At 34.7% G+C, this 26,521-nt stretch overlaps 1 protein-coding gene across 1 annotated transcript; it reads right to left on the reverse strand.

Annotated features, from left to right (window-relative positions):
• Positions 1-210: 210 nt before the first annotated feature.
• On the reverse strand, positions 211-7,535 carry LOC126879510 (coiled-coil domain-containing protein 103). Its single transcript, XM_050642577.1, has 2 exons — positions 7,225-7,535; positions 211-340 (listed from the first exon to the last, which is right to left on the reverse strand). Exons 1-2 carry the CDS (start codon positions 7,350-7,352, stop codon positions 250-252), a joined length of 219 nt encoding a protein of 72 aa, XP_050498534.1. The 5' UTR covers positions 7,353-7,535; the 3' UTR covers positions 211-249.
• Between the last annotated feature and the right edge of the window lie 18,986 nt (positions 7,536-26,521).

A 26,521-nucleotide genomic window follows, 5' to 3' on the forward strand; every position in this document is an offset into this window, starting at 1 on the left:
TGTGTTTTAACGTTTTTTTCGGGAAAAAAGTCGTAAATCAAATTACGAGAAAAAATATATTAGGAAATAAAGCAAATATTTTGTTTTTGCTATCCTGTAAAATTTTGATATTTTGAGTTGTTAAGGTATAGAAAGGGATGTGCGGTATGGATCTTACAGTGAAAGACTATGATACATAAACATAGGGACTAGGCTAGAGAACATTAAAACTAAATCAAGAGGTATTTATTAAGTTTTATACATTTAAAGCTATCTCATTGATTTATTCCAGTTCACAGGCTTCCTTTCTGTCATTTCCTTTCTTGTTATAGGTGATAGATGAGCTGCAGCTACATAATCCCTGCAAAAAAGTTTATACTTGTTTTTAAATACAATTTGGGATATATAAATTGATGTTAAACATTTTTTGGACACCCTGTATAACCTATATAAATGTTTATATTACTGAATAGAAAATTAAATAACCTTTCAAATGAGCTAGCACACGACCCCTATTCTCATTAAAAAAAAGAATGTGGGGACCTACTTTGTACGCACATAAGAAGTTATACTTCTATTATATGATTTCAACGATATAAATATACTTTAAACAGTTTATTTATAATTAATTTATATATTAAACTAATTTTAATACACAAAATTTTTTATTAAAACAATACCAAAAAATAAAAGAATAAAACACACACAAACACATTGAGAAATGCCACAAAGAAATGATTTCTGAATTGTTGTCAAAATTTTAATTAAACACGTATTTTCTGAAAAAAAATTATAATATACTTACAACCATAAAATGTATAAAAAAAAATAAAAAAATAGTAACTTTGTACCGGGTCCGAAAGTCATTATTATTTTGCTCCACCCTGTATATTCAGTCCGTTAATCATGTGTTGTGTTTCAGAGTATTGCGTAATTCGTTTTCTCACAATGTTAGATTGATTTTATGTTCTCAGAAATTCGGCGGAGATAAGTACCTCGACTGTTTACTAAACTGAGAAAAACGGTCTGTCTTTATGCAGAATATGACGTGATTATCTTTGATTGTCTCAGTGATACTTTATGGGAGCTCGCCGACAAAGAGCTAATTGATTTTGGGGACTGAAATATGCCAGGATGTCGCTGTTATGTTTATTTTATAGAGATTAAATCACTCTGAGTTGTTTATATAATATATGTACTTGTTGGTATCTTAGTGGGCCAGCTGTGCGAGAAGCTGGATCAGCGAAAAACGTGAGAATGTATTGAGCTGAGATATGAATATCAGAATTTCGCGAGTGAATCCTATTTGACGGAGAATGAGTTATTACCTTTAAAGGCGTGGTTGAAATTTGCTTAAACCTTTTCTATTCGTTTTGAGATAAGAGTGGAAATTGGCGAATTTTTTTGATTGGTAAAACCGGTAGTAGGATAGAGAAATGGGAAGATGGAGTGAGTTTTGGGTGTTAGAGGAGTTGGAAGTATAATCGAGATCAGTTCGAAGTAGTCGAGAAGAGCGATCAGTTCTAGAGAGCTAGAATAAGAAGTTTGTGCCCTTCCGTCAGCAGGCTTTGCCTTGCTGACGGAGAAAATTGTTGAAAATAGTTCAATGGAGCAAATTAGTTGTTTGTATTTAGTACAGTTTCTTTGAGTTTTTGTTCCAGAGCCGAAGTAGGCTTAAGTGGCTGCTGTGGTCGTAGGGAATGTAAATTCTCGACCGTATTTTGTGTTTTTAGTGATGGATTAAACACATCCATTAGTTTTCTTTTGTCGAACAATTCTTCATTTCTTTCAATCAAGTTTAATTAATAACAATAATAATAATATAGTATACCAGTGTTACATACAATAAACGAACAATGGAATTTCATCTCTAATATAATTAATACCTGTACTTTGTCTGTAAAATTGAGTTACGTGCGTGACAAAAATTGAGTTACGTGTCGTTATGTGCGTGACAAAAAATGTGCCGTAACATCAGGACAATGTTTAACACCGTAACTGCCGCATGGATGGACTATGGATAAAGAACACATCAAGGTACTTGCGCTATTTTTTTATTGTTGAACTCTTACGTTTTCTCGCGAATCGATGAAACTTTATTTTTTTTGTTGATAACAACTTTGCTAAATTTTTATTTGTTTCAATAAAGTAAGAATTATGTTTAATTATTAGATTTTCTTTACCAATCTCTATCGTCCTTATAAAAGTAATCACACATGAAAGTAGCCTACGGTAAGTACAGATATTTCAAGTAGCCGGCATTCTTAGTTTTATATTATTTTTATAAGTAAATATATATGATATTTCTTTTTTTAATTATGGCGCCCCCCGAGCAATTGAGTTTCAATTTAATTTAACATCTATTGTCTATTAAGAATCCACACCCCTAGGTCTCTGAAGACTTAGCAGCTACCGAGGTATATCAAAAAGTTAAGTAGCACCAATGATATTTCTATATTTTGTTTAATTTGACATTTAACGTGTCGAGCTCTTTTTCTTTCTAATAAATTAATGCTACAAAGATAGCGCCCTTTCTTGGGACTGCTACAAACTGTCGCCGGCAACGTGCTGGGCTTTTCTTCTATTCTTTATTACGTTTAGTGCTACAACTTGCATTGGGATCGAACCCGCTTCCCGCCGATCGAAAATCGAAGTGCTTTCCCATTGCGATACCTTCGCTTATCTGTCATGTTGGAATATACACCAACTGAACGTTTACATCATAAACTTTTGACAGTTGTTTATTCTATGAATTTAATCAAATTAGTTTGATTTTTGTGGAATTAAAGGAATATTTTGTGGAATAACAATATATTAGGTGAATATTGCTAGAAATTTTGATGGTAATCAAATTAGGTAAATCAAAGCATTCATACTGTTTTGGTAGGTTCATTTTAAATTTTCCAAATAGGTAGGTAGGTACCTATGTAATTTTTTATTAGGATACTGAAGCATTTACAATTATTACGTACCTTTTGCTTTTAAAAACTATTTAAAAAGTCACTACAATTATAAACTTGCTTTTTTCTCTGCCATCACAACAATAAAAACTAATATACACAACATTTGTTTATCCATAATCTCCATATTAGGTCTGGATCCCGCGTATGAAAAAAAAGTTAATTAATAGCAAGCTGAAAATTTGTTAATAGCTTAAGGGTGTCTAGTCGGATAAACTTTAATATATGGGAACACTGGAACAGGGGCAATTTTAATTGTGGAACAGGTTAAAAATTTGGAACGGTCAGACCACGAAAACGGCACATTTATTTTGTCCGACAGAACAGACTTAAACTCTCCGAACAGAGATTAAACTCTCATGCAAAAATCAGACTGCTATTTATCACCTGTCATAATTCCTGTCATTTGACATATTCTACATGTTCCACTCATTCAAACGCCCATTTGGTGATAAATAGCAGTCTGATTTTTGCATGAGAGTTTAATCTCTGTTCGGAGAGTTTAAGTCTATTCTGTCGGACAAAATACATGTGCTGTTTTCGTGGTCTGACCGTTCCAAATTTTTAACCTGTTCCACAATTAAAACTTCCCCTGTTCCAGTGTTCCCATATATCAAAGTTTGTCCGACTAGACACCCTTAAGCTATTAACAAATTTTCAGCTTGCTATTAATCAACTTTTTTTTCATACGCGGGATCCAGACCTATATTGAACAATTATTGACAGATGAATTTAACACCCAATCAAATCCCGTATAACGTTTGAGCGACTAATACCATACATTGCCGGTGTGTGCATGCGCCCGGGAAAATAAAAATTCACCCTCGTGCCTAAAGAAGTATAACTTCAAAAATCGTCGATTACGTCATCACGCACAGTTGGATGACGCCACCAGTATGACATATATGCATTAAAAATAAAAGTCGACCTGTTTCGGGATTTTTCCTTAAAGTCGCCAGTTTACGAAGTAACGAATTTATTGCTTTCATTTGCACCATACTGTATAAAACAGTGATTAGACCGGTGTTTATGTATGGGTGTGGGACGTTGTCCACAGCAATTGAAAGACAACTTAGATGTTTTGAGAGAAGAATCTTTGGGCCTTATCTCGACCCTAATAGCAACCAATACCGAATGAGAACAAATGCTGAGATCAAGCAGATGTATGGGGCGTACGACGTAGTCCAAGAAATTAAATCTCAACGTCTAAGATGGACTGCCATGTCCATAGACTCCACAGGAAGAAGGTCCTTAGGACGCCAACGAATGCGATGGAGAGACAATATATGGTCAGACTTAATAACAATGGGACTACCCACTGACCCAACTATCATGGACTATGGACGGCCGTTCGAGATGGAAGCGAGTTGTGCAGTCAGTCAAGACTCACCCCGGGTTATAGTGCTACGAGAAGAAGAAGAATAAAACACCACAAATATAACTGTAGAAGGTAATATGAAAAATAAGGTCAATAATATATCTTCTTAATGTACCTTCTCCATTACTGAAGGTTGCTAAAACTACAGCAAATTGCTTTCTATCTTGAGATGTTCTTAGTATCGAATGTGTGTCAATGCCTGTCCAGTCTCTTACATTCTTCTGCCATAAGCATTTTCTTCTTCCTGGACTTTTTTCCTTCCACTTTCCCCTCTATTATGAATCGTAGAAAGTGTTTTTCGTCTCTGTAATCTCTAAATATGTCATAGATAACTCGTTTTTCTGTTTTTTACAATATTTAGGAGTTCTCTCTCAGTTCTCATTCTTCTCAGCACCTCGTTGTTGGTCACGTGCTCTGTCCAAGAGATCTTCAGCATCCTTCGAAAAACCCACATCTCAATACGCCTCATATTGGTCCTAGAGTCCATTTTTCCACTCCGTATAGCCCAGTAAATGAACGGGAGATTCGGCGATACCGTGTAATTTCCAGGGGCAACTCCGAATTGCATGAAAATTTGAATTTAGATTCTACTTACCCTCCACTTCAAAGTTGAAATTGTGCCGTTGGTTGCTTTTACTTGGGGGGTGACAGTCACCCCTTCTCGGGGGGTGAAAAAACATACGTTCAAGATAAGACCGGAAATGGATAAATTGACTGATTTTAAGCAACTTTTGTTCTATAGAGTTTTTTACGTAAGTCAATACTTTTTGAGTTATTTGCCATTGAAAATGTTGATTTTTCGACAAAAAAACTACGTTTTCAGACGGTTTTTCGCAAATAACTCAAAAAGTAAATATTTTATCGAAAAAAATATCTTTATCAAAAGTGTATCTTATAAAAAACTCAAAAAAATGGTGTATCAGTAAAGTCTATCAATCAAATAAAAACAAAGTTGTAGCTTATGAAAAATACGTTCTTATTCGTCTAATTCCAAATCGAATATTTCAAGGTGAAATCACCGAAAAATTAAGCACTTTTCGGAAAAAACCCATTTAAACTTTTTTTAAAGTATTTATAAAAAGATTTGTTTTAATTGTTAACAAAAGTTTTAGCATTAAAAATAAGCCAGTTACGCTCAAAATAAAGTTGGCCCTCTTTTTTTTTTGTAAAAAATCATGAAATACTCGCCGTGTTTAGCTCCCCAAATGAAATTAATCGCTACCGCTTTACAAACAATTTACTTACCTATCTATTTTTATATGATCTGTCAGTCTCACCGGTTTAAAGTGTTTATTTTTGAAAGGGTTATAATTAAGAAAGCTTGAATGGGTCACTAATCACGAGTGTATGCAAATTTTGAACAGCCATATCTTAACCAATTTTTGTCTTACGGAGAAACAAAATGAAACTAGCATATTTATAATAGCAAAACCTACATTTTTTTACTCTTTAAGATTTTTCTTATTACTAATACTTTTAAGTTATTTTGAAAAAAATGAAATTTTTCAAAAATTTTTAGAAAAATTTTTTTTACTATAAAACCAAATGTTTTCAAAAATAAGCATTTCAAACCAATCAAACTTACAGATCATATAATCAATACACATACAGTTAAAATAGATGGTATAGCCAAACGATTAATTTCATGTAGGGTGCTAAATAGAGGGAAGTTTTCACGATTTTTTTTACCAAAAAAAAGGGGCCAACTTTCTTTTTGGTGTAACTCGTTTATTTTTGATTTGTAAAACTTTTGTAAAAAACAAATAATAAGCTTTTTTTCGATACTTTAAAAATGTTAAAAAGGTTTTCCCGATACACGCTTCTTATTCGGTGATTTCGCGTTGAATTATTCGATTTGGAATTAGACGAATAAGAACGTATTTTTTATGAGCTACAACTTTGCTTCTACTCAATTTGTAGACTTTACTGGTACAGCATTTTTTTCGTTTTTTTATAGGCTACACTTTTGCTAAATATATTTTTTCCGATAAAATATTTACTTTTTGAGTTATTTGGGAAAAACGGTCTGAAAACGTAGTTTTTTTGTCGAAAAATTTTAAATCGCGAATAACTCGAAAAGTATTGACTTCCGTAAAAAGCTTTATAGAACAAAAGGTGCTTAAAATAAGTAAATTTATCCATTTCCGGCCTTATTTTAAACACGCGTTTTTCACCCCCCCGAGAAGGGGTAAATGTCACCCCCCAAATAAAAGCAACCAACGGCACAAATTCAACTTTGAAGTGGAGGGTAAGTAGAAAATAAATCCAAATTTTCATGCAATTCGGAGTTGCCCCTGGAAATTACACTCCAAAACGGTCATTTATTGGGCTAGTAGAGCAATACGGAATAAATGTACGTATTGTCGAAGCGAAGATCGGTGGAATATGCGCATTTTATCAATGAAATTCGATATTTTTAAGATATTCCAGAAGCCGCTATAGATAAAATGTTTTAACGACCTATTAATCATTCATAATTACTCAACGGATATTAGTACAGTTAAAATAATTAAGACGATAACCGGACAACATTGATTTAATGAGTAAAATTTAGTTTTTTTTTATTTTAATGACAAAAAAAGCAAGCCCAGTAGCAGAACCCAATTAAAAATTATTTTGCACGTCATATTTGAAACATTATTTGGTTGAAAAATCTCATTTTTGTTGGCAAAAAAAATATATTAATTTGTTTGGACTAAATTAACGTTGTGCTTATCTTAAAAAGGATATGTTAGTATCAACATTCGCACATTGTTGCCAAACTGAATTTTGTTATTTTGGGTGTAAATTTTTTCCACGGATCTCCGAGGGTACTATACTTTGTACGGGTTCTATCTGTTTGTCATAGGTAGCTAAACAAAATTATACCTAGTTTTTTTATTTCAGTATTGAAATATAAGTACTTACTTGAATTCGTCGTAACTTTTAGAAGTTACTACAGCTCTTAATTTGGCATCGTTTTTTAACCAATACATTTTATCGTCCTGTATGCAAGATTGAAGCTCTCTATAAATATCTGCTTGTTTAGAAGACATTGTAATTAGATAAATAACTCGAGTTTTAAATTCTAATTTCTAGTTTGATCAATGTCACTGTTACTATGGTGATTTGGTTAATGGCGTTAATACCAAAGATATCTACATTCTACATACAGTGGGGACTTCTTCTTCTTACTCTCTTTCTTGGCTTGCACACTTGTGCATCTGCCAGTACATTTGATTATATTGCAGCTCGTCTTGCTCTAAGCAATGCTGCAACACTGAAATGAAAACCTAAAAATGTTGCCTTGATTTAACAAGTAACCAGGGGAATATTGGGGGACATAAGTGCGGGTCGAAGTTCATAAATTCATTTTGTATTAAATGAATAATCACTGCCTCTAGTTGTTCATGAGTACCTAAGATGTTGCAATATATTTTGAACATTGGAATTCTTTGGTACTCCTAATTTTGTAAGTTCGGTTCTCAGATTAAACTGCTTGGATACTCTTATTGGACACTGTAGAAGAATATGATCTAGATCCTCAATTTTTCCGCATTCACAGTAAGGATGTTCTTTTACTTTTAATCAATGTAGGTGTGAGCTTGTGCAACAATGTCCTGTTCTCATTCTTATTGTATTTGTCAAATGCCTTCTATCTATGTATGGGAATTTGTGAAACCAGGGTTTTTCTGGAAATGTTACTTGTATTTCTGAATATACAGTGGGGACGTAAGGTTTACATTAATTCATTTCTTTACAATTTTTTATAGGAAATAAATCCCGAAACAGGTAGATTTTTATTTTTAAATTATGATTTTTTGGCATAATAATTTATATTATACTAGTGACGTCATCCATCTGGGCATGATGACGTAATCGATGATTTTTTAAATGGGAATAAGGGTGTGTGCTAGCTCATTTGGAAGGTTATTCAATTATTTATACAGTAATATAAGCATGAAGATAATTTATACAAGGTGCAAAAATTTTTTGAAGTTATACTTCTTTACCGGCGATATGAGGGTGCATTTTTATATGTTAAAACCTATGATCCCGGCGCATGCGCATTATAACTTTGTTCTGATTGGATGTTCAAATGACATGTCAAAAATTATTCAATGTGGCGGCTGTGGCACAGCTGTAGTTAGATTATTTATGGTTGTTGCGTTTTAAAATTTGTGTGAAAAGAAACGACAAACAAAAGTTAGTTAATAGTTATACTGCCTTTTTAAATAGTTTTCATATACCTATATTTTTGGACTATTTTGGACAAGGAAAACTCATTCTAATTTGGTAAGTAGTTTTTATTATAATCATATTGTAATTATACATTTGGATTAGGTTGAAATACAGTAGAGCGTCGATTATCCGAACTAATTGGGGGACATAGGTGTTCGGAAAACCGATTTGTTCGGATAATCGAACTACAATATATTGATACATATTTATAGTCATACATATTTATCCACAATTGAATAAAAGCCATATTTATATACCTACATATTTATTTATATCTTGATAATGACAACTAGCAACTAAACAAAAAAGTGCAGTCTTTGCAACAACATAATTATTTTTGGATACAATATTGAAGAAAATTGATGATATTTTAAGCGTCAATTACTAACGCTTGCTCGGTATTCGAGTGCGGGACGCGGGAGTCGATAGTTCGAATAAGCGGTCGTTCGGTTGATCGACGTTCGGATAATCAACGCTCTACTGTACATTTATTTTCTCAAGAATGGGGATTTTAGAGAGAAATCCCAAATTAGGTCCGATTATTATTTTTAAATTATGATTTTTTGGCGTAGATTTATTTATCTAGTAGGTATGTAATGCTTTGATTTACATACTTAATTTGATTACCAACAAAAGTTCTACCAATCTTCATCTAATATATTGTTTTCTTACTGTTTTGTTATATTTTAATATTTTCTTCTACAAAATTTAAACTGCATAATTTAATTATATTCAAAACAACTGTCAAACAGTAAAACGTTCAGTTACCCTATTTTTCCACATGACAAATAATGTGGAATTGGACGAGTGAGTCTAGGCTTCGATTACGAATCAAAGCGCCACGAAATTCACGGGTTCGATTCCCGATGCAAGATTTTATTTTTTTATGCATTTTATGATTGTAAGTATATTTGTTATATAATTTTTTTCAGAAAATGCGTATTTAAAATTTTTGCCAACAATTATTATCGTTCAGAAATCATTTTTTCTTTGTGGCATTTTTCAATGTGTTTGTGTGCGTTTTATTCTTTTATTTTTTTAAATTTTTGGTATTGTCTTAAAAATCACATAATATGTAGTAGAAGTATAACTTCTTACGTGCGTACAAAGTACACACACATTCTTTTTTTTTTAATTAAATTAATTGACACAAAAAAGTAGAATGTATGTAATTTATTTAATTCAAAATACATTTTACTGTTGTCAGAAAAAAAAAATGTTTATTTCACAAATAAACATTATTCTTCGCTTAAATTAAATGCCATGAGCAAGAGGCAGTTTGAACATGTAAACACAATTCTTGGAGCTGATTTAAAACGTATCAACTATTTATAAATTCTAAGGAATTATATTATTAACTAGAAGAAACAAATATGGCAAGAATTATGCAGAAATACCAAACAAGTAGATACTATATAATTTTCTCGTAGCTTTTCTAGAGGCACTTTGACTTAATAGGGGATTATTTTGAAACCTAATATTATCAGAGTAGGCTTGAAAATTCAATAAGAATTGAGCGAGCACAACAGAAGTGAGTTGACTGCTCCCGGGTTAAAATATAATAATTGAAAAATAAATATTTTGAGTGGAATTATTTAAAATGATTATTAAGCAGAGATAATAATTGTATCAGAATCATTTATTCATTGTGAGTTAGTAATATCTCCGCACATAATTTAAAATAAAAGATTTTAAAATCCCGGGAAATCTGTAAAAATTCCCGAGAATCGGGATTTCCATTTTTTACTGATGTCCCGGGAAATGTGTCCCGGGAGTGCAGCTCTACAAACGATGCATTGCGTTTCCAATCCTTCTTACAGTTCTCCATAGTTATGGCCACTGTATTTTGGGAGTGCAAAGACATAATTCAAATTGAATATCTTAGAGAGGTAAAGCTATCAGTATCCAATATTATTGTGCATTATTGGACAAACTAAAGCGTTGAAAACAGTGTTGTTTCTCCAAGACAATGCACCGACTCGTAAGAGCATTACGACAATGACAAACATTTTATGAGTTAGGCTTCAAATTGCTTCCTCCTTCAGCTTATTCTCCCTATTTGGCCCCGTCCGATTATTAGATATGTGTTTCCAAATCGGAAAAGATCGCTCTTAATTAAAAAAATCATCTCAAACGAAAAGATAATTGACGACAAAACACCTATTTTGCAGAGCTTCCATATCGTATTGTAGCGGAAGAGAAATCTTGGCCGATCCCCGTATAACAGTAAACACCTCGAGAATGACGTAATCGGATGTGCTAGGCCTCGCCGGAGAATTCTGGAAGGTACGTCACGTAGGCGGAACAAGCCGATAGCTCGAGATGGGAGTCGATTGTTCCAGAATAACAACTGGGTATAAATACGGGCATATTTTGTGAATAAGTTTAGTGTATAAGATAAATTCGTCTGTAACTTATATAAATAAAGTCGTATATAAATTACGAACCGCTAGTTTTATTGTAATTAGAAGTAATTACACTAATCACGCTACAGTTGGTGTCGGTGTTCGGTTAACTTAGTGCGATATAAATAAGTGAATTACAGAGAGACTTTAAAAGACTTTTGAACTTTATTCGTCGGGAACAACTGGAGTGCGTTAATTGTTCGGTATTCGGAAAGACTTTAAAATACTTTTGGACTTTATTCGTCGGGAATAGTTAAAGTGCGTTGATTGTTCGGTATTCGGAAAGACTGTTAAAAGACATTTTGGAAAGTACGTGTGTGCCGACCAAAGATGTTGCTACAAGAACTTACAGTAAAACAGCTCCGTGAACAGCTCGAGGAACGGGATCTGGACAGCAGTGGGCTCAAGATAGTCCTACAAGCACGACTCGAGGATGTCCTCACGAAGAACGGAGAAGACCCAAAGACGTTCCACTTCCAGTCAGCAGAACAAGTAATCTTATCGAAATTAAAAACTGTTTCTGAAACGATCGATGAAACTTCTAGAAGAAGCGACGAGAAACTTGAAGAAGTTAGTAGACAGAACAACGAGAAATTTGAAAGTGTTTCTCAAAAGATCGATGAAACTTCTAGAAGAAGCGACGAGAAACTTGAAGAAGTTAGTAGAAGAAGCGACGAGAAACTTGAAGAAGTTAGTAGAAAAAGCGACGAGAAATTCTAAAATGTTGCTAAAAGATTCGATGAGACTTCTCAAATAATTAAAGAGGTCTGTAGGCAAAACAACGAAAAACTAGAAGAAGTTTGTAAACAGAACAATGAGAAATTTGAAGAAGTTTCTAGAACATTCGATAAGATGCAGAAAAGTGTAGAGACCGTAGAAGAAAAGATCAAACAGCTAGAGAGCAGGATAACCGATACAAAAGTACAACCATCAGTTAATGCAGTAGCTTTAGATCTTGTAGTGAAGGATGGAACACCGAGAGACGAAACATCGCATCATATGAGATTTAAATTACCACCATTCGATGGGAAGTCCTCTTGGTCCATATACCTTAGACAATTCGAAGCTATTGCGACCGCCAACCATTGGACCGAACAAGAAAAGGCTGTTTCCTTGACTGCTGCTTTGCGAGGTGATGCTGCAGATATATTAAGATCAATTCCTAAGGGTCAAGAAAAATGTTACCAGACCTTGTTCACTCGTCTAGAAAAACGCTATGGAGATGCCCATCTACAACAAGTATACAAAGCACAACTGAGAAATAGAAGTCAACGAGCAAGTGAGAATCTGCAAGAATTTGAAGCAGATGTGGCTCGTGTGGTGCGGTTGGCTTATCCGGAGGTGCCAGACAGCGTTTTAGAAGAAATTGCGGTAGATACCTTTGTCAATGGGCTGAAAGATAGTGAACTACAGAAAGCTTTACGACTAGCAAGACCGAAAGTTTTAGATGAAGCACTTGCTATTGCCTTGGAACACGAAGCAGCTAGCCAAGCTTCACGAAACAATCGAGTAATAACCGTGGAAAAAGGCGATAAGAGAAAAGATGAACGTTTGGTGGAAATGGTACGGAGGGTGATTCGTGACACGATGCCGAAGAGACGCATGAAGAGGGCTGGAAGAGTTGGTTCAAATACAGATGCTTCCTCGATACGGCCATGCAGTGAAAGTTGTAATCACCGGCTTAAAGTAGATGAACAGCTTTGCCCTGTGAGACGAACTACCGTCGTTAATGAGCAATGGCAGCCACAACAGTTACAAGAAGCCCAAGAAGACGATCCATGTATAAAAAGAGTATTGGATTGGATGCGTCGAGGTGAGAGACCTAGTTGGCAAAACATTAGTGCGTGTAGTCCGGAAGTCAAGGCCTACTGGAGCCAATGGAATTACCTGATACTAAAAGATGATCTTCTGTACAGAACCTTTGAGAACGATGATGGTACAGAATCTAAGCTTCAGTTGATTGTACCTAAAAGTAAAGTGTCAGAAGTATTGCGTCAGTTGCATGACGGTACATCAGGTGGACACTTTGGTATTACGAAGACTCTGCAAAAGGTTCGAGAACGGTTCTATTGGGTGAACTGTAAAGATGATGTAAGAAGATGGTGCCAGAAATGTGAACTGTGTGCATCCGGTAATGGTCCAGTTGGTAAAAAGAGAGCACCCATGAGACAGTACAATGTTGGCAGTCCTATGGAAAGAGTAGCAATCGACATTGCAGGTCCATTTCCAGAAACTGATGCTGGAAATAAATACATCCTGGTAGCCATGGATTATTTTACGAAATGGACCGAGGCCTATGCATTACCAAATCAAGAAGCTGCTACCGTTGCAGAGGTACTTGTTAAAGAATTCTTCAGCCGATTTGGTGTTCCCTTGGAGATCCACTCCGACCAAGGGCGAAACTTTGAGTCAGCTCTTTTCCAAAACGTTTGTAAATTGATTGGTGTCAATAAGACCAGAACAACACCCCTGCATCCTCAATCAGATGGGATGGTCGAGAGGATGAACCGAACGATGGGTAAACACTTGTCCAAAGTTGTATCTGAACATCAGCGAGATTGGGACCAACACATTCATTTATTCCTGATGGCCTACCGCTCGGCCGTGAATGAAACTACAGGTCAAACACCAACCTGCCTGATGTTGGGTCGTGAAGTTCGTTTGCCCTGCGACCTAGAGTTTGGCTGCAGACCTTCCGAGGAATATGTTGCAGGCGAAGACTACGTTGACCGCCTGAAATTACGAATGAACAACATTCATGAACTTGCCCGACAACACATCCAGATAGCCAGTGACAGAATGAAAGATCAATATGATTCTCGATGCAAGAATGAAAGCTTCGAAGTAGGTGATCTTGTCTGGCTTTATAATCCGCAACGTCGTCGAGGCTTATGTCCTAAACTGCAAAGACAATGGGAAGGTCCATATGAAGTTAAGAAGAAAATAAATGACGTAATATATAGAATTAAGAAGTTGCCAAACGGTAAACCAAAAGTTATTCACATAAATCGTCTTGCACCATATGCTGGCTCAAATGAAACAGAAGAAGCATGAGTCCTCCAACAGGAGATGAAAGATGTCGCACAGCCAAGTTTTAATCAATTTATGTCAAATTACGCAGCGAGAAAGAGTGCTAGATTCGGCGTGACCACAGAAGTTCAGCAAGATCTGTTTGGTGTTCCAGAAAACGTCTCTCTGGCCCACTGTGTTGCCCAAGACCTCGAGATGACTAAAGGAATATCGTCCGTATTCAATAGAAAGTTCGGCCGCCTGGACGAGTTAAGAAATCAGCAGCCTAAAATTGGAAGAGTACTGCGATTGGAAGATGGTCCTCGATCTTTACTGTATATGGTGACCAGAAAGTCTTATACGGACACGCCAAGCTACGAGAACATATGGCGTGCTCTAACTAATTTGAAGAAAATCGTGTGTAATTATGACATCAAAAATTTGGCTTTACCAAAAATAGGCCATGCAGTAGAAAATCTGGATTGGAAGATTGTGAGAAGCATGCTTGAAGTGGTCTTCAGAGGAACTGGTGTACAAATCACTGTGTGTTGCATGAACCCGAAGATGTCGTACCCTTCAAAGACAGTAGACTGTTATTTCTTCTTGAAGGGTGTATGCAGAGCTGGAGAGTCGTGTAGATTCCGCCATCCTGGGCCTTCATTTAGAGTTGCTGATCGAGACGCTCAGATCTTAAGAGGGGAGCAGTGTAGCGGAAGAGAAATCTTGGCCGATCCCCGTATAACAGTAAACACCTCGAGAATGACGTAATCGGATGTGCTAGGCCTCGCCGGAGAATTCTGGAAGGTACGTCACGTAGGCGGAACAAGCCGATAGCTCGAGATGGGAGTCGATTGTTCCAGAATAACAACTGGGTATAAATACGGGCATATTTTGTGAATAAGTTTAGTGTATAAGATAAATTCGTCTGTAACTTATATAAATAAAGTCGTATATAAATTACGAACCGCTAGTTTTATTGTAATTAGAAGTAATTACACTAATCACGCTACAGTATTATACAGACGGCATAAAAAATGTGAAAAATCGCTGGAATCGTTGTATTGAACTAAAAGGAGACAATCAAATAAAATAAAAGAATTTTCTGGAAAAACATGTTTTTCATTTCAATGAAGGTTACTTATCAGACGAACACTAGTATCGGTTCTTTACCCGACTTTAACGGTTTATTCAGAGACAACCCCTTACTACAATTCTGTGTGAAAGGAAATTGTCTATTATTATTTATGTTTTAGTTTCTGTAATAATCTATGATTTACTTCTTATTTAACTGTTATAGATGCACACAGGGCTCACAGTTCTTAAAGCACCGAAAAATGCAGCTAAAGAGTTCTTTCTTTATATTAACAATATATTTAAAATTATCTTATCAACGTAATACAGAAATGATAGAGTTAATAACGGATCTGGTTGTCAAATTGAATTATCCTTTTAAATATACAGCCTACATTTGTTGGTCAGAAGGTAAGATATATTTTTCTTACTAATCCCTGTCTCCGTAAGAAAAATAATATGTAAGTGGTCTTTGGATCTTCTCTAATATTTCAATTAAGGTTGATATGAACCCTCAATTAATTTGTTTCTGATCCTAGAGATGGCTCTACTGTAGCATGCCATTTTGGTAACATTTTCAACTTAATTGTAGATTTCTACATGATGACTCAGTAATATGTAGAAACCTGAACACTTTTTTATCGTTACACCCATCGGCTCTATTGGCTATGATGCCAAATTGTTTAAACAGTAATTTTATCAACGCCTAATAACAATGTTAATAGCAAGAAACATTTAGTCCATGTTGTGAGGCCGCTCCCGTCTGAAAGAAAATTATGTTTCGGTTTCTTTGCGGAAGGAAATCTGAGGGCGAAATTTTTGGCCAGAAATTGGAAAGAAAGGTATCTTGTCATTTTTCTCAAAAGTTGATAGTTTTCGAGTTGGGGGCGATTTAAAATCTGAAAAATGCGATAATACGCATTTTCGAAGCTTAAAAGCTCATTTATCTTAATATATCGCACATCCCATTCAATACCGATACAACTGCGGTTTTCTTCTTCTACAAAATAGATATTTTAAGACAAGTAATGGAATATTAGAATATTAGTAATTCAATAGCACACGAATGGATATCTTTTTTGAAAAACAAGCAATATTTAACCATTATAAATATTTGTAAGATATGGCGGTATTGCATTATATTTTTAAATAACTCATCAACCATAACTGCTACGATTATACAGATTAACAATGAAAAACCAGACAAAGTTGTAAATGGTAGTTTACTAGATAAATTTATCTAATAATTATAATTATTGTATATTATAAATCACAACAAAGTGAAATTAACTCAACAAATTGAAATAAAATGATTGATGTACATTTGCAATAAGATTTTTTTTTGCATAATTCCAGTAAATGCTCTTTTGTATTCTCTCCTACAGTAGGAGGCTTTTCGTAGGCTGGTTTTGAGTTATATTGCTCTAAAATATTATTATTATCAGAAAAACGACGAGTAGAAAGGTCAATAGTTTTATAGGTTGTATAGTCAAAGTTAACTTTGTAAAAAAATTTTGTAGGAAAACACTTTTCTACTTTAAGAATTTGTATATTATTCCATATTACTTTCTCGTTATCCGAATTTTTGGTGAATTTTTGCCCAAAAATTTTTGAAAGGTACTTGAAGTCAAAAAAGTCTTCAGCGTCCATTTCATTCCCTTTATAGGGCCTACCGTTTTTCTTTTTGCAGTACTTATTAGAGGTGGCCACTGACATGAATTGAGTTAAACTGTGTTTTTGCTTTCTCGATTACTGCATGCATCGAATCACCCTCATTTTGGGTATGACAAACAGTAAAAAATTTGTGAGTAATGTTATTTATTTCAGCATGCGTAACTGCATATAAGTACATAAGTACCACCAAAACCGCCTTATTCTTATTCGGAATAAAAAATAATATCTTTTCCTGCAGGTAAAGTAGATAGATAGCTAGAGAGGCATGTTGCAATTTAATTTGCTCCTCGCATAGCAATGGCCTCGTGCCAAAAACAGCAGGAACTGTTTGCGATGCTACTTCGAAAATCGTAAAATTAAAGCAATTGAGACAGGACTTATAAAAAAATGTAGAAATATCTCCGCAATGTGTAGGTAATACTGCTTGCAAATCGAAGCAAGCTACTATGAGTTTATTATTTTTTATGTAGGATTTGTAATATTTTTTGCTTTTTCTTCTCGGCTTCTTTCTTTACTACGAATGTGACGTGTGTATTGTTCTTGTCCTTTTTATTTTTCTTCTTGATTGCATTGTTTATACACCTCATAAGTTGCGCAGTGATCTTTCGTCGGTTTAAAAAAAGAAATATTACATTCTGTGTTAAAAAATGTTTCATATGTACATCTTTTGACAGATGGCAACTGCTTTTCTTCTCGTTACTCTTTGTAGTATCTATACATCTAAGCTAAGGTTAATGATCCATCAAGGAATTCTCTACGAGTTTGAGCTCTTAAATAGTGAGACTCTACGCGCTCAAAGCTATTTATGTGTTTTCTTACGCTTTCCTTAAGTTTCTCGTTTATAGTTGTGCGTTTTGATGATTTCCTCTATTATCTTTCTGAACGATGTTATACTCTTTTGACTTAGCCCAACTTGTTCGAATAAATCGATCTCCAATATTAAGGGTATTCATAAAATAATTTTGCATGCTCTTCTCCTTAATTTGTTTATAGTTAAATAAAAACATAAATTGTCTGTCCTATTACTTCCTTCTACAACTCTCCCATACTTCGGAATATTGTGCAAACGTTTCTGTAAAATACCCCTAGCACTCGCAACATGTGGCGGTATTACATTAAAACATATTATATTCTACGTGCAATATCCATCATGATACAGTTAAGGCGCTACAAACTACGTTTTTGAAGTTACGTCACTAATCTTCTCAGCAAGCGACGTGTATTCTCGCAATTTTCAGATTTTAAATCCCTTGTAACTCTAAAACTGTTAACTTCTCAGAAAAATGAGAAGATATTATCTTTTTTGTTTAGAAGAAGCCAAAAAACCTAAAGAATTACAGGGCAAAATAGGAGATTGTTGAAATAGACCCTGCTGCATTGGCATTAAAATCGGATCGACGCGCATAATTAACAATTAAAAAACAACGGTCTAAATTGAAGTTAGACCCGATTACTACTCAGAATTTCAAAAATGAATGTTTAAACTTCACTTTAAGGACTTGCCAACCTTAAATGTAATAATTTAAATATGAGTTTTTACGCCTCGAAAATGTCTATCTTCGCATTTTTCAGATTTTAGTTCACCTCTAACTCGAAAACTATCAACTTTTGAAAAAAATGACAAGATATTTTTCTTGCTTAGAATGACCAAAAAAACAAGAAAAAATATTTTCCTGGACAAAAAATGGTAATCTTGTGAATTTGTTTAGAAACATTTTTTTTAACAATTTTTGCCCAAAAATTTCGCTGGCACTCTTCTGATTTATTTAAAGGGGACATTTTTGAATAGGAATCCGCAAAGAAACCAAATCAGAATTTTTTGTAGACGGGAGCGGCCTCACAACATAGACTAATTACATATTATGTTTCTCCGTAACTAAATATTCCAGTTAGTAAGGAATTCATCTTATCTCACACTGACACTGAAAGATGGTAATAAAATTTTACGACCTCTTCCATTCACTATCGACAAATCATGTACTTAAAAGTGTATTACATTGCACAAATTTTGTTTATACACATAAACCTTTTAACACGTTGACGGACAGTGCGAATAATGCCTCAAATGTATAATCAAGTGTTGTGATACTATATGAATTTTGCAAAGTAGAATAGGGAAATTGCTAAATTTGTTTTAGCGCTTATAGATTATGGAAACAATATGTTTTTTGTAAACATGTGGACGACGGCCATGGATGTATCATATTTTATATGCATATGTAGATGTAATAATAGGATTTTGATTTTAAATTCCGCAAAATATGTTTAAGCAAGGCGAAAACCTCGCGTTTCTTGGGAAAAATATTCCCATGAGATCTTTTTGCGTAATCAGTTTCATGATATACCTCAGAATAAGACAAAAAAGGTTATAATAAAGATATTAAAAATGACTTAACAGAAAAAAATACTGAAAACTATTTCACTAACACCAAAACTAGTTCGTCTCTGTCTTGCTAAGAGAACCGTCGATTTATTGCATTTCGATTTAATGTCCATGATTTAGTTCCATAGTAAAGCACACTGTGTACATAACATTTAATTAGCCTTATTTTGAGGGCCAATATCAGATCTTTGCTGCATAAAATCTTTTTCATTTTCACGAAGTTGGCACGTGCTTTTTCAATTCTCTCTCTTATTTCTGCAGTCTAATCGTTATTTTCTGTGATTATCGTTCCCAAGTAAGTATATTTTTTTACTCTCTCAGACTGCTGGCCGCCTACCGTTAATATTTCATTTATATTGTTGTTCTTGCTATTTTTCATAAATTTTGGTTTTTTGAGGTTAAGGGAGAGTCCGTATTCTCCATTACATATATCTTAATATTTTGTTCATTATTCTTTCTAAGTCTTCCAAGTTGTCTGATATTATGACTGTATCGTCGGTATACCTAATGTTATTAATTAAATTTCCATTCACTTTTATGCCGACTGTCTCGTTTACCAAAGCTTCTTGTGTGATTTCTTCAGAATAAGAACTAAACAATAACGGCGACAGTATGTAACCTTGCCTGGCCCCTCTCCTTATCTCCATTTGTTCTGACACTTCTCCAAATTACACATTTGATCGTTGGCTGTAGTATAAATGGTATAGTTTATTACTAAAGTTATTATTATGGTATGGTTTATTACTAACGAGGAAGTTATAAATGCCTTAAATCAAATGAAAAATGGAAAATATAGAGACGACGGAATAACAAAAGAGATGATTAGAGATGGAGGTCAAACTACCTTGGAAGCAGTTAAAATCCTAATGAAGAAGTGCCTCTTTGATATTGCTATTCCAACCACTTGGCAAAATGCGCAGCTACTTCTACTACAAAATAAAGGAGGCAAACACAAACTCGAAAATTACAGACCAATAAGTCTGTTACCACATCCGTACAAACTGCTTACCACAATAATGACCAACACTAATAATGACTATCAGATAAATTCGATAGTTACCAGCCTGTTGAACAAGCGGGATATCGCAAAGGTTATAGTACCGTAGAACACCTACTCCTACAGACAATAAGGACATTTCTCGAAAAGTGTACCGAATACAATAACCCTCTTCATTCAGCATTTGTTGATTACAATAGGGCATTCGATTCCATAGAACTCTGGGCCGTATTAGACGGAATGAATAACGCAAGGATTGATTCCAGATATAGAATATAGAATTATTTACTATTGAATTAGAAGATGCCTTATGTCTTAGAAGAAAAAGTTAAATTGTCACTTAAATTTTTAAGTCATCTACGATTTGCCGATGACATAGTGCTCATAAGCAACAATACAGAAGAACTAATCTACATACTAAAGATGCTTAAACAGGAATCTGAAAAGAAAAGCGGTTTAAAAATAAATTTAAATAAAACAAAAGTGATGACAAATCAAAATATCAGAATCGACTTAGATGGAAGTCAGATCGAAAGTGTCGAAGAGTCACACGATCAAGCTAGGCAAACAGAATCAAACGGCAGAGATAACTAGAAGAATCCGAATTACTTGGGCAGCAGTTGCAAGACTCAGTGATGTGTTGAAAAACAAAAAGATACCAATAAACCTAGAAAAAAGGGTATTCAACAGTTGTATTCTACCAGTTATGACTGATGGAGTGGATACCGTGACACTTACAGGGTTATCAGCCAATAGATTAAGAACACAGAGGGCCATCGAACGAGCTATGTTAGGAGTATCTCTGAGAGAACATATTTGAAATGGGACGTACGAAACAGGACGAAGGTGGAATATGTAACTGGAAGAATTGCGCAAATGAAATGGAACTGGATAGGACACGTGGCACGGCAAAACAACGAAAGGTGGACGAGAACATTGTACATTGGAGACTACGCGAGCATAGTAGTAGCAGAGGAAGACCACAAAAACGATGGTTAGATGACTTCAAAGCAAAAGTGGGGAGAAACTGGTACCAAAGAGCACAAAACAGAGAAGAGTGGAAAACTCATGGGAGGCCTTTGTCCAGGAGTGGATGCAAACAGGCTAAAGAAGAAGTTATTGTTTTCTTTAGGGACATTCACTTAACAAGCTACATGTTTTTATGGATTTGGCTGTCTCTAGAGGTGTATATTCTCGGGCTGAATACCGATAACCTTTTTCCAAGCACACAAACAATCCACATTGCTTTACTATATTTTTTGTTTTTGTTTTGTTAGTGTATCTTTGGTTGCCTATATAGATGTCATATAGGTGAACAAGGATTAGGATGAAGTTAGGTTAGGTCTGATCCGGGGAACCGGTACCGGGACAAGCGATGTAAGATGATCAAACTAAATAAAGATATCTTAATCAAGAGTACTTAATAGTCATTATTAAAGAACCCAACTAAACATGGTGGCAGCGGTGTTGAGTGCAGCACGTATATTTTAAGTATAAAACTATATTACCCATTAACCACTAGCACATGCCAAGAGTAGCAAAGCAAGGTTAAGGGGCAAAAAAATATTCTGCATTGTGGTCAATTGTGGTTGAAATCATACCCGACATAAAGTAACACTGAAAATGTCTACTAATACTACTCCTGATGCAAATACTCAAGGTATAGTAAGTCCACATAGTACTAGCCTACATACCTTAGCAGAACATTGTAATTATGGGCAACTGAAGGAGGAATTGATCCGAGACCGTATCGTAGTAGGCATGCTGGACACAAAAACATCAGAAAGGTTACAGCTAAAAGAAACAGTTTTGATAGCAATTTCTGGCTTTTCTTCGTGTCTTATCAGATAAAACAATTGTTCCAGATATCGTTATCGCGTTTCCTTTTTTACTTCTTTATCGATGATTATTCTGCCGCGCCGTTTTCATTTTCTAATATTCCATACTCTTTCTCTTTCTGCTCTCAAAGAAACTGTTTATTAGATTTTTTTCTTTCTCATCTAATTTATACCGATCCAGATTAGCTCCATATAACAGTTCTAGTTCTACTTGCATCAGACTAATCAATACGTTTATTTAACATATTATTAAGTGTCAACACATTTTTTCTTTTGTCTTCGCTAATATTTATTTATTTCTGTTGTTTTTGTACATAGAAGAAATCAATATAGATGTAAGATTTTTAAAATTGATTGTTATTATTTCTTTTATATTGATCCTGTTTTTATTTTTAATATGAAGGTGAAAATATTTTTTAACCTATCCTGAATTAATTTCAAAAGTGGTTATTTATTTAGGTACTCTTACTCCATATCTATTTAAATATCGTCCAATTGGTTTCCTTTAAATTTAGCTCACCACAAATGCAAAAAGTAATGAACAATGAAAATTTTAAAGATAAAATAATGATTTCAATTAAAATCTTTAATAAACATAAGTGCGACAAAATAGAAACACCATGGATGGTAGTTATTAAAAAACTATTTGACAAAAGTAGACTATTTATGCTCCAATTCAAAATATAGTCAAATACAAAGCTTCAGAGATACATGAAAAAATACAAATAAAAAAGACAACTTTATGTTACTTAAAAACATTAAAAAGCCAACTCGGGTTTAATCGAGACAAAAAGTACCGGCCCTAAATATATCAAAATCTAATACGGCCAAGGGGACTGACAATATTTCAAGAAAAGTAGTTAAATTAATTTCAGAAGGTCACGTTGATGCGTTATAAATAGACGTTATAGTAGGCTTATATCTGTATTATATTACCTACTAACTATAATACAATAACACGTTTTGTTGTACAAAGTAATTGATATGGCAACGCTGCTAGGATAAAGTTCTGTTTGACGCGATTCTAGCAGAAGGTACTGCTATCTATCGAACATAAATATTACCGATGTTGTAGATGGAGTCACTTCATGACGGCACAAATTCACAGCGGCAATTCAAGATATAATTCTTGTTTAACGAGATTTTTCATATGTTTAGGAAAAAATATTCAACATTTTATTGCAAATATTTTCCACTCTTACAGTTTTATATATGTTATTAAAATTTTGTCCGATTTCTTACCGGTAGCTTTATTATAAGCCAAAACATATTATTTTTTCCTATTGTGGCAAAACTGTAAGATCAAAAATTTTCAAAAAATTCATAAGTATTTCTTAGGATTATATCTTTATGCTGTAAGAAAATTAACAAAATTGTATGTTTGGTTTTCCCGCTTTATACTTGGAAAAAAAGAGTATTTTTGAGTTTTTTCGAAAACGAAAACATGAAGTTCGCTCAAAATTTGTCAAAATACTTCTAATAATCACATACACCTTCTCAAATTTTTTCAAAATTTTTGAACTTCAAATTTTTTTTTGGGGGGGTTCAGATCAACCTTAAATTTTGATTATGTTAAAATTACACAAAAGTCAATTAGTCACGTTTGAGGACTGAAATATAATTCGGTCAAAAGCTTCTGGAAACGTCTGGAATAGTTAGGAAATTGGAATGCAGACGACTGTAAGTAGAAATGTGATGTTTATTGTTTATCGTTGAGTTTAAAGTTAGGATATGCCGGATTTATACTCAGCCTTTGCCACTGCTAATGCCGCTGTCGGAAATATTGCCCGAAATACGATATCGACGCGAGTGAAGTGTTCACACCATCATCATCATTCTCTTTGCCTTATCCCTATCCGGGGTCGGCTTCCCTAATTGCATTTCTCCACACAATTATATCTTGGGTCATATCAATGTTAATCCCCTTTACCAACATGTCCTGCCTTATCGTCTACCCCCAGGTCTTCTTTGGTCTTTCTCTCCTACTCCTTCCAGGAATCTGCACTTCAGCTATTCTTCGTATTGGGTGATTAACGTCTCGACGTTGAACATGACCAAACCATCTTAACCTATGCTCTCTCATTTTGGCATCAATTGGTGCCACACCTAGATTTCCCCTAATATACTCATTTCTAATTTTATCCTTCTTTGTCACTCCACTCATCCATCTCAGCATTCTCATTTTCGCCACATGCATTCGTTGTTCCTCTTTCTTTTTCACTACCCAACATTCAGTTCCGTATATCATAGCCGGTTTTATGGCTGTTTTATAGAATTTTCCCTTCAGCTTCATTGGAATTTTTCTGTCACACAACACAACACTCGCTTCTTTCCACTTCATCCATCCAGCTCTAATTCTACTGCATGCATCTCCATCTATTTCTCCATTACTCTGCAATACCGATCCTAGGTACTTAAAACTATTGATTTTCACAATCATTTCACCATCCAAAGATACCATTTTATTTGTAGTAACTCCATCTTTAAATGAACATTCCAAATACTCTGTTTTTGTCCTACTAAGTTTTAAACCTTTTTCCTCCAGAGCTTGTCTCCACTGTTCCAGTTTTTGTTCTAAGTCTCTTTCACTATTTCCTATTAACACTACATCATCAGTACATTAGCTACACCATGGAATGCTACCCTGTAGTTTCGCTGTTATCTGGTCCAAAACTAATGAGAATAAATAAGGACTAAGCACCGAGCCTTGGTGCAATCCTACTTTCACCTGAAATTTATCAGTCTCTCCCACACCTGTCCTAACACTAGTCGTTAGTCCCTCATACATATCTCTCACAATCTTGACATATTCGCCAGGGACTCCTTTCTTATTGAGTGCCCACCACAGGATCTCTCGAGGAACTGCTTTCTCAAGATCAATGAATACCATATGAGCGTTGGTCTCTTTATTCCTGTATTTTTCCATCAGTTGCCTCACAATGAAAATTGCATCTGTTGTTGATCTGCCCTGCATAAAGCCAAATTGATTATCGGATATTTCGGTTTCTTCACGTATCCGTCTATCAATTACTCTCTCCCATATTTTCATAGTGTGACTAAGTAGTTTTATAGCCCTGTAGTTTGTATATTGTTGTATGCCTCCCTTGTTTTTGTAGACAGGTACTAATATACTGCTTCTCCATTCGTCTGGCATTTGTCCAACTTCCATAATTCTATTAAATAGACCTGCTAGCCAACTTATTCTGTCTCTCCCAATGCTGTCGATACTTCCCCAGGAATATCATCTGGTCTGGTTCGACTGCTTTTCCTTTCTTTATTTTTTGAAGCGCTTGTGCCACTTCATCGTTTGTTATTCTGGTAACGAGTGCTGTTACTGTCTCCGTTAACTCCACAGACTGTCTGTCAAATTCTTCATTTAATAAACTGTCAAAATACTTTCTCCATCTCTTTTTGACATCCTTTTCGTGAATAAGTATTTTATTATGTTCATCTCGGATACACCTAATCTGATTAAAATCTCTTGCTTTCTTGTTCTATTATGTTCACACCAGTCCTCACCTATTATGTCGTTAATGTCCACATGACTAATACTCACGCTCATTCGTGCTGCCTCTCCTTTGACTTCCGTTACAAAAACCGACTTTTTGGGGAGCGCCATGCAATGGCAGTAGCATGAGCAGCGGCAGCGCGAGTGAGCTATTTATACATTCACGCTGCCCAATTCCCTGTCCAACAGGACTTAGTGTAAATCCGGTATTAGAGTCTTGAGAAGAGGTGATAAACGATATGCCGAATGCACTTTTAGCCTAGGGTAAGTTTTCAAAGGGAATCAGGGAATCAGTGGTCATGAATCAAGAGGATTCATGACCACTGATATGAACATAAATTAGATACTACAAAATTATATTTCAAATATGCACCGTTTTTGGAGAAAACTTCACCTTAATCCGCCCGCATTGTCAGAGAACACTTAAATGAAGTTGGTAGTACCAATATGATATTACAGTTATTATTACAATATCTGGGACACGTAGGGGAATACGGGGCGGAATGGACCGGCGGGGCAGAATGAGATTTGTATTTTCTGACGTGTGTATTATGCTGCCACCTACGATGTTTGGTAGTAAGCTACGCTTCGATGAGTAGTTCTGTAACTGATAGTCGCCATTGTTCACTGCGAAGCGGTGGTGGTATTTATCAAGGTTAATAGATTAGGGCGTAGGTTGTCTCATAACTGTAGACCAATCAAAGGCTGGCTTTTTAAAGGCGGGAATACGTCATCCGTACGACAATTTTAAAATTGCCATAAGAGTCAATGCTAATAAAAGGTTCGAAAACTTAGGTTTTGCAATATATTTTGAGATTTTCTTGGGTATAGGTATATTAAGTGGTTCTTATATTGGTAATTATATCAATTTTTCCCTTAAAAATCAATAGTCTGCTAACAAAAAACTAGAATTCATTTAACACTTATTATGTGTGTTTTAAATGGAGAAAACAATTTAATTAGCACAAAAATCCAAAAAAATAGAAGAAAAAGTTTAAAATCAAAAATACTAATATGTAGGTACTTACTCATTATGTTTTTCGTGGAATGTGCAGCACTTTTATCATTTTTGGTGGTATGCAACAACAAAAGAACAAA

This window comes from Diabrotica virgifera, chromosome 2 (genome assembly GCF_917563875.1).
Source record: "Diabrotica virgifera virgifera chromosome 2, PGI_DIABVI_V3a".
NCBI lineage: Eukaryota > Metazoa > Arthropoda > Insecta > Coleoptera > Chrysomelidae > Diabrotica > Diabrotica virgifera.

What these genes read in the sequence shown, in the direction of transcription:
- LOC126879510 (XM_050642577.1), bottom strand. Translation starts at nt 7,352, where the DNA reads ATGTCTTCTAAACAAGCAGATATTTATAGAGAGCTTCAATCTTGCATA. An exon ending in AAAAGTTACGACGAATTCAA is followed by an intron (nt 341 to 7,224) that starts GTAAGTACTTAT and finishes ACTTTTTTGCAG; the next exon opens with GGATTATGTAGCTGCAGCTC.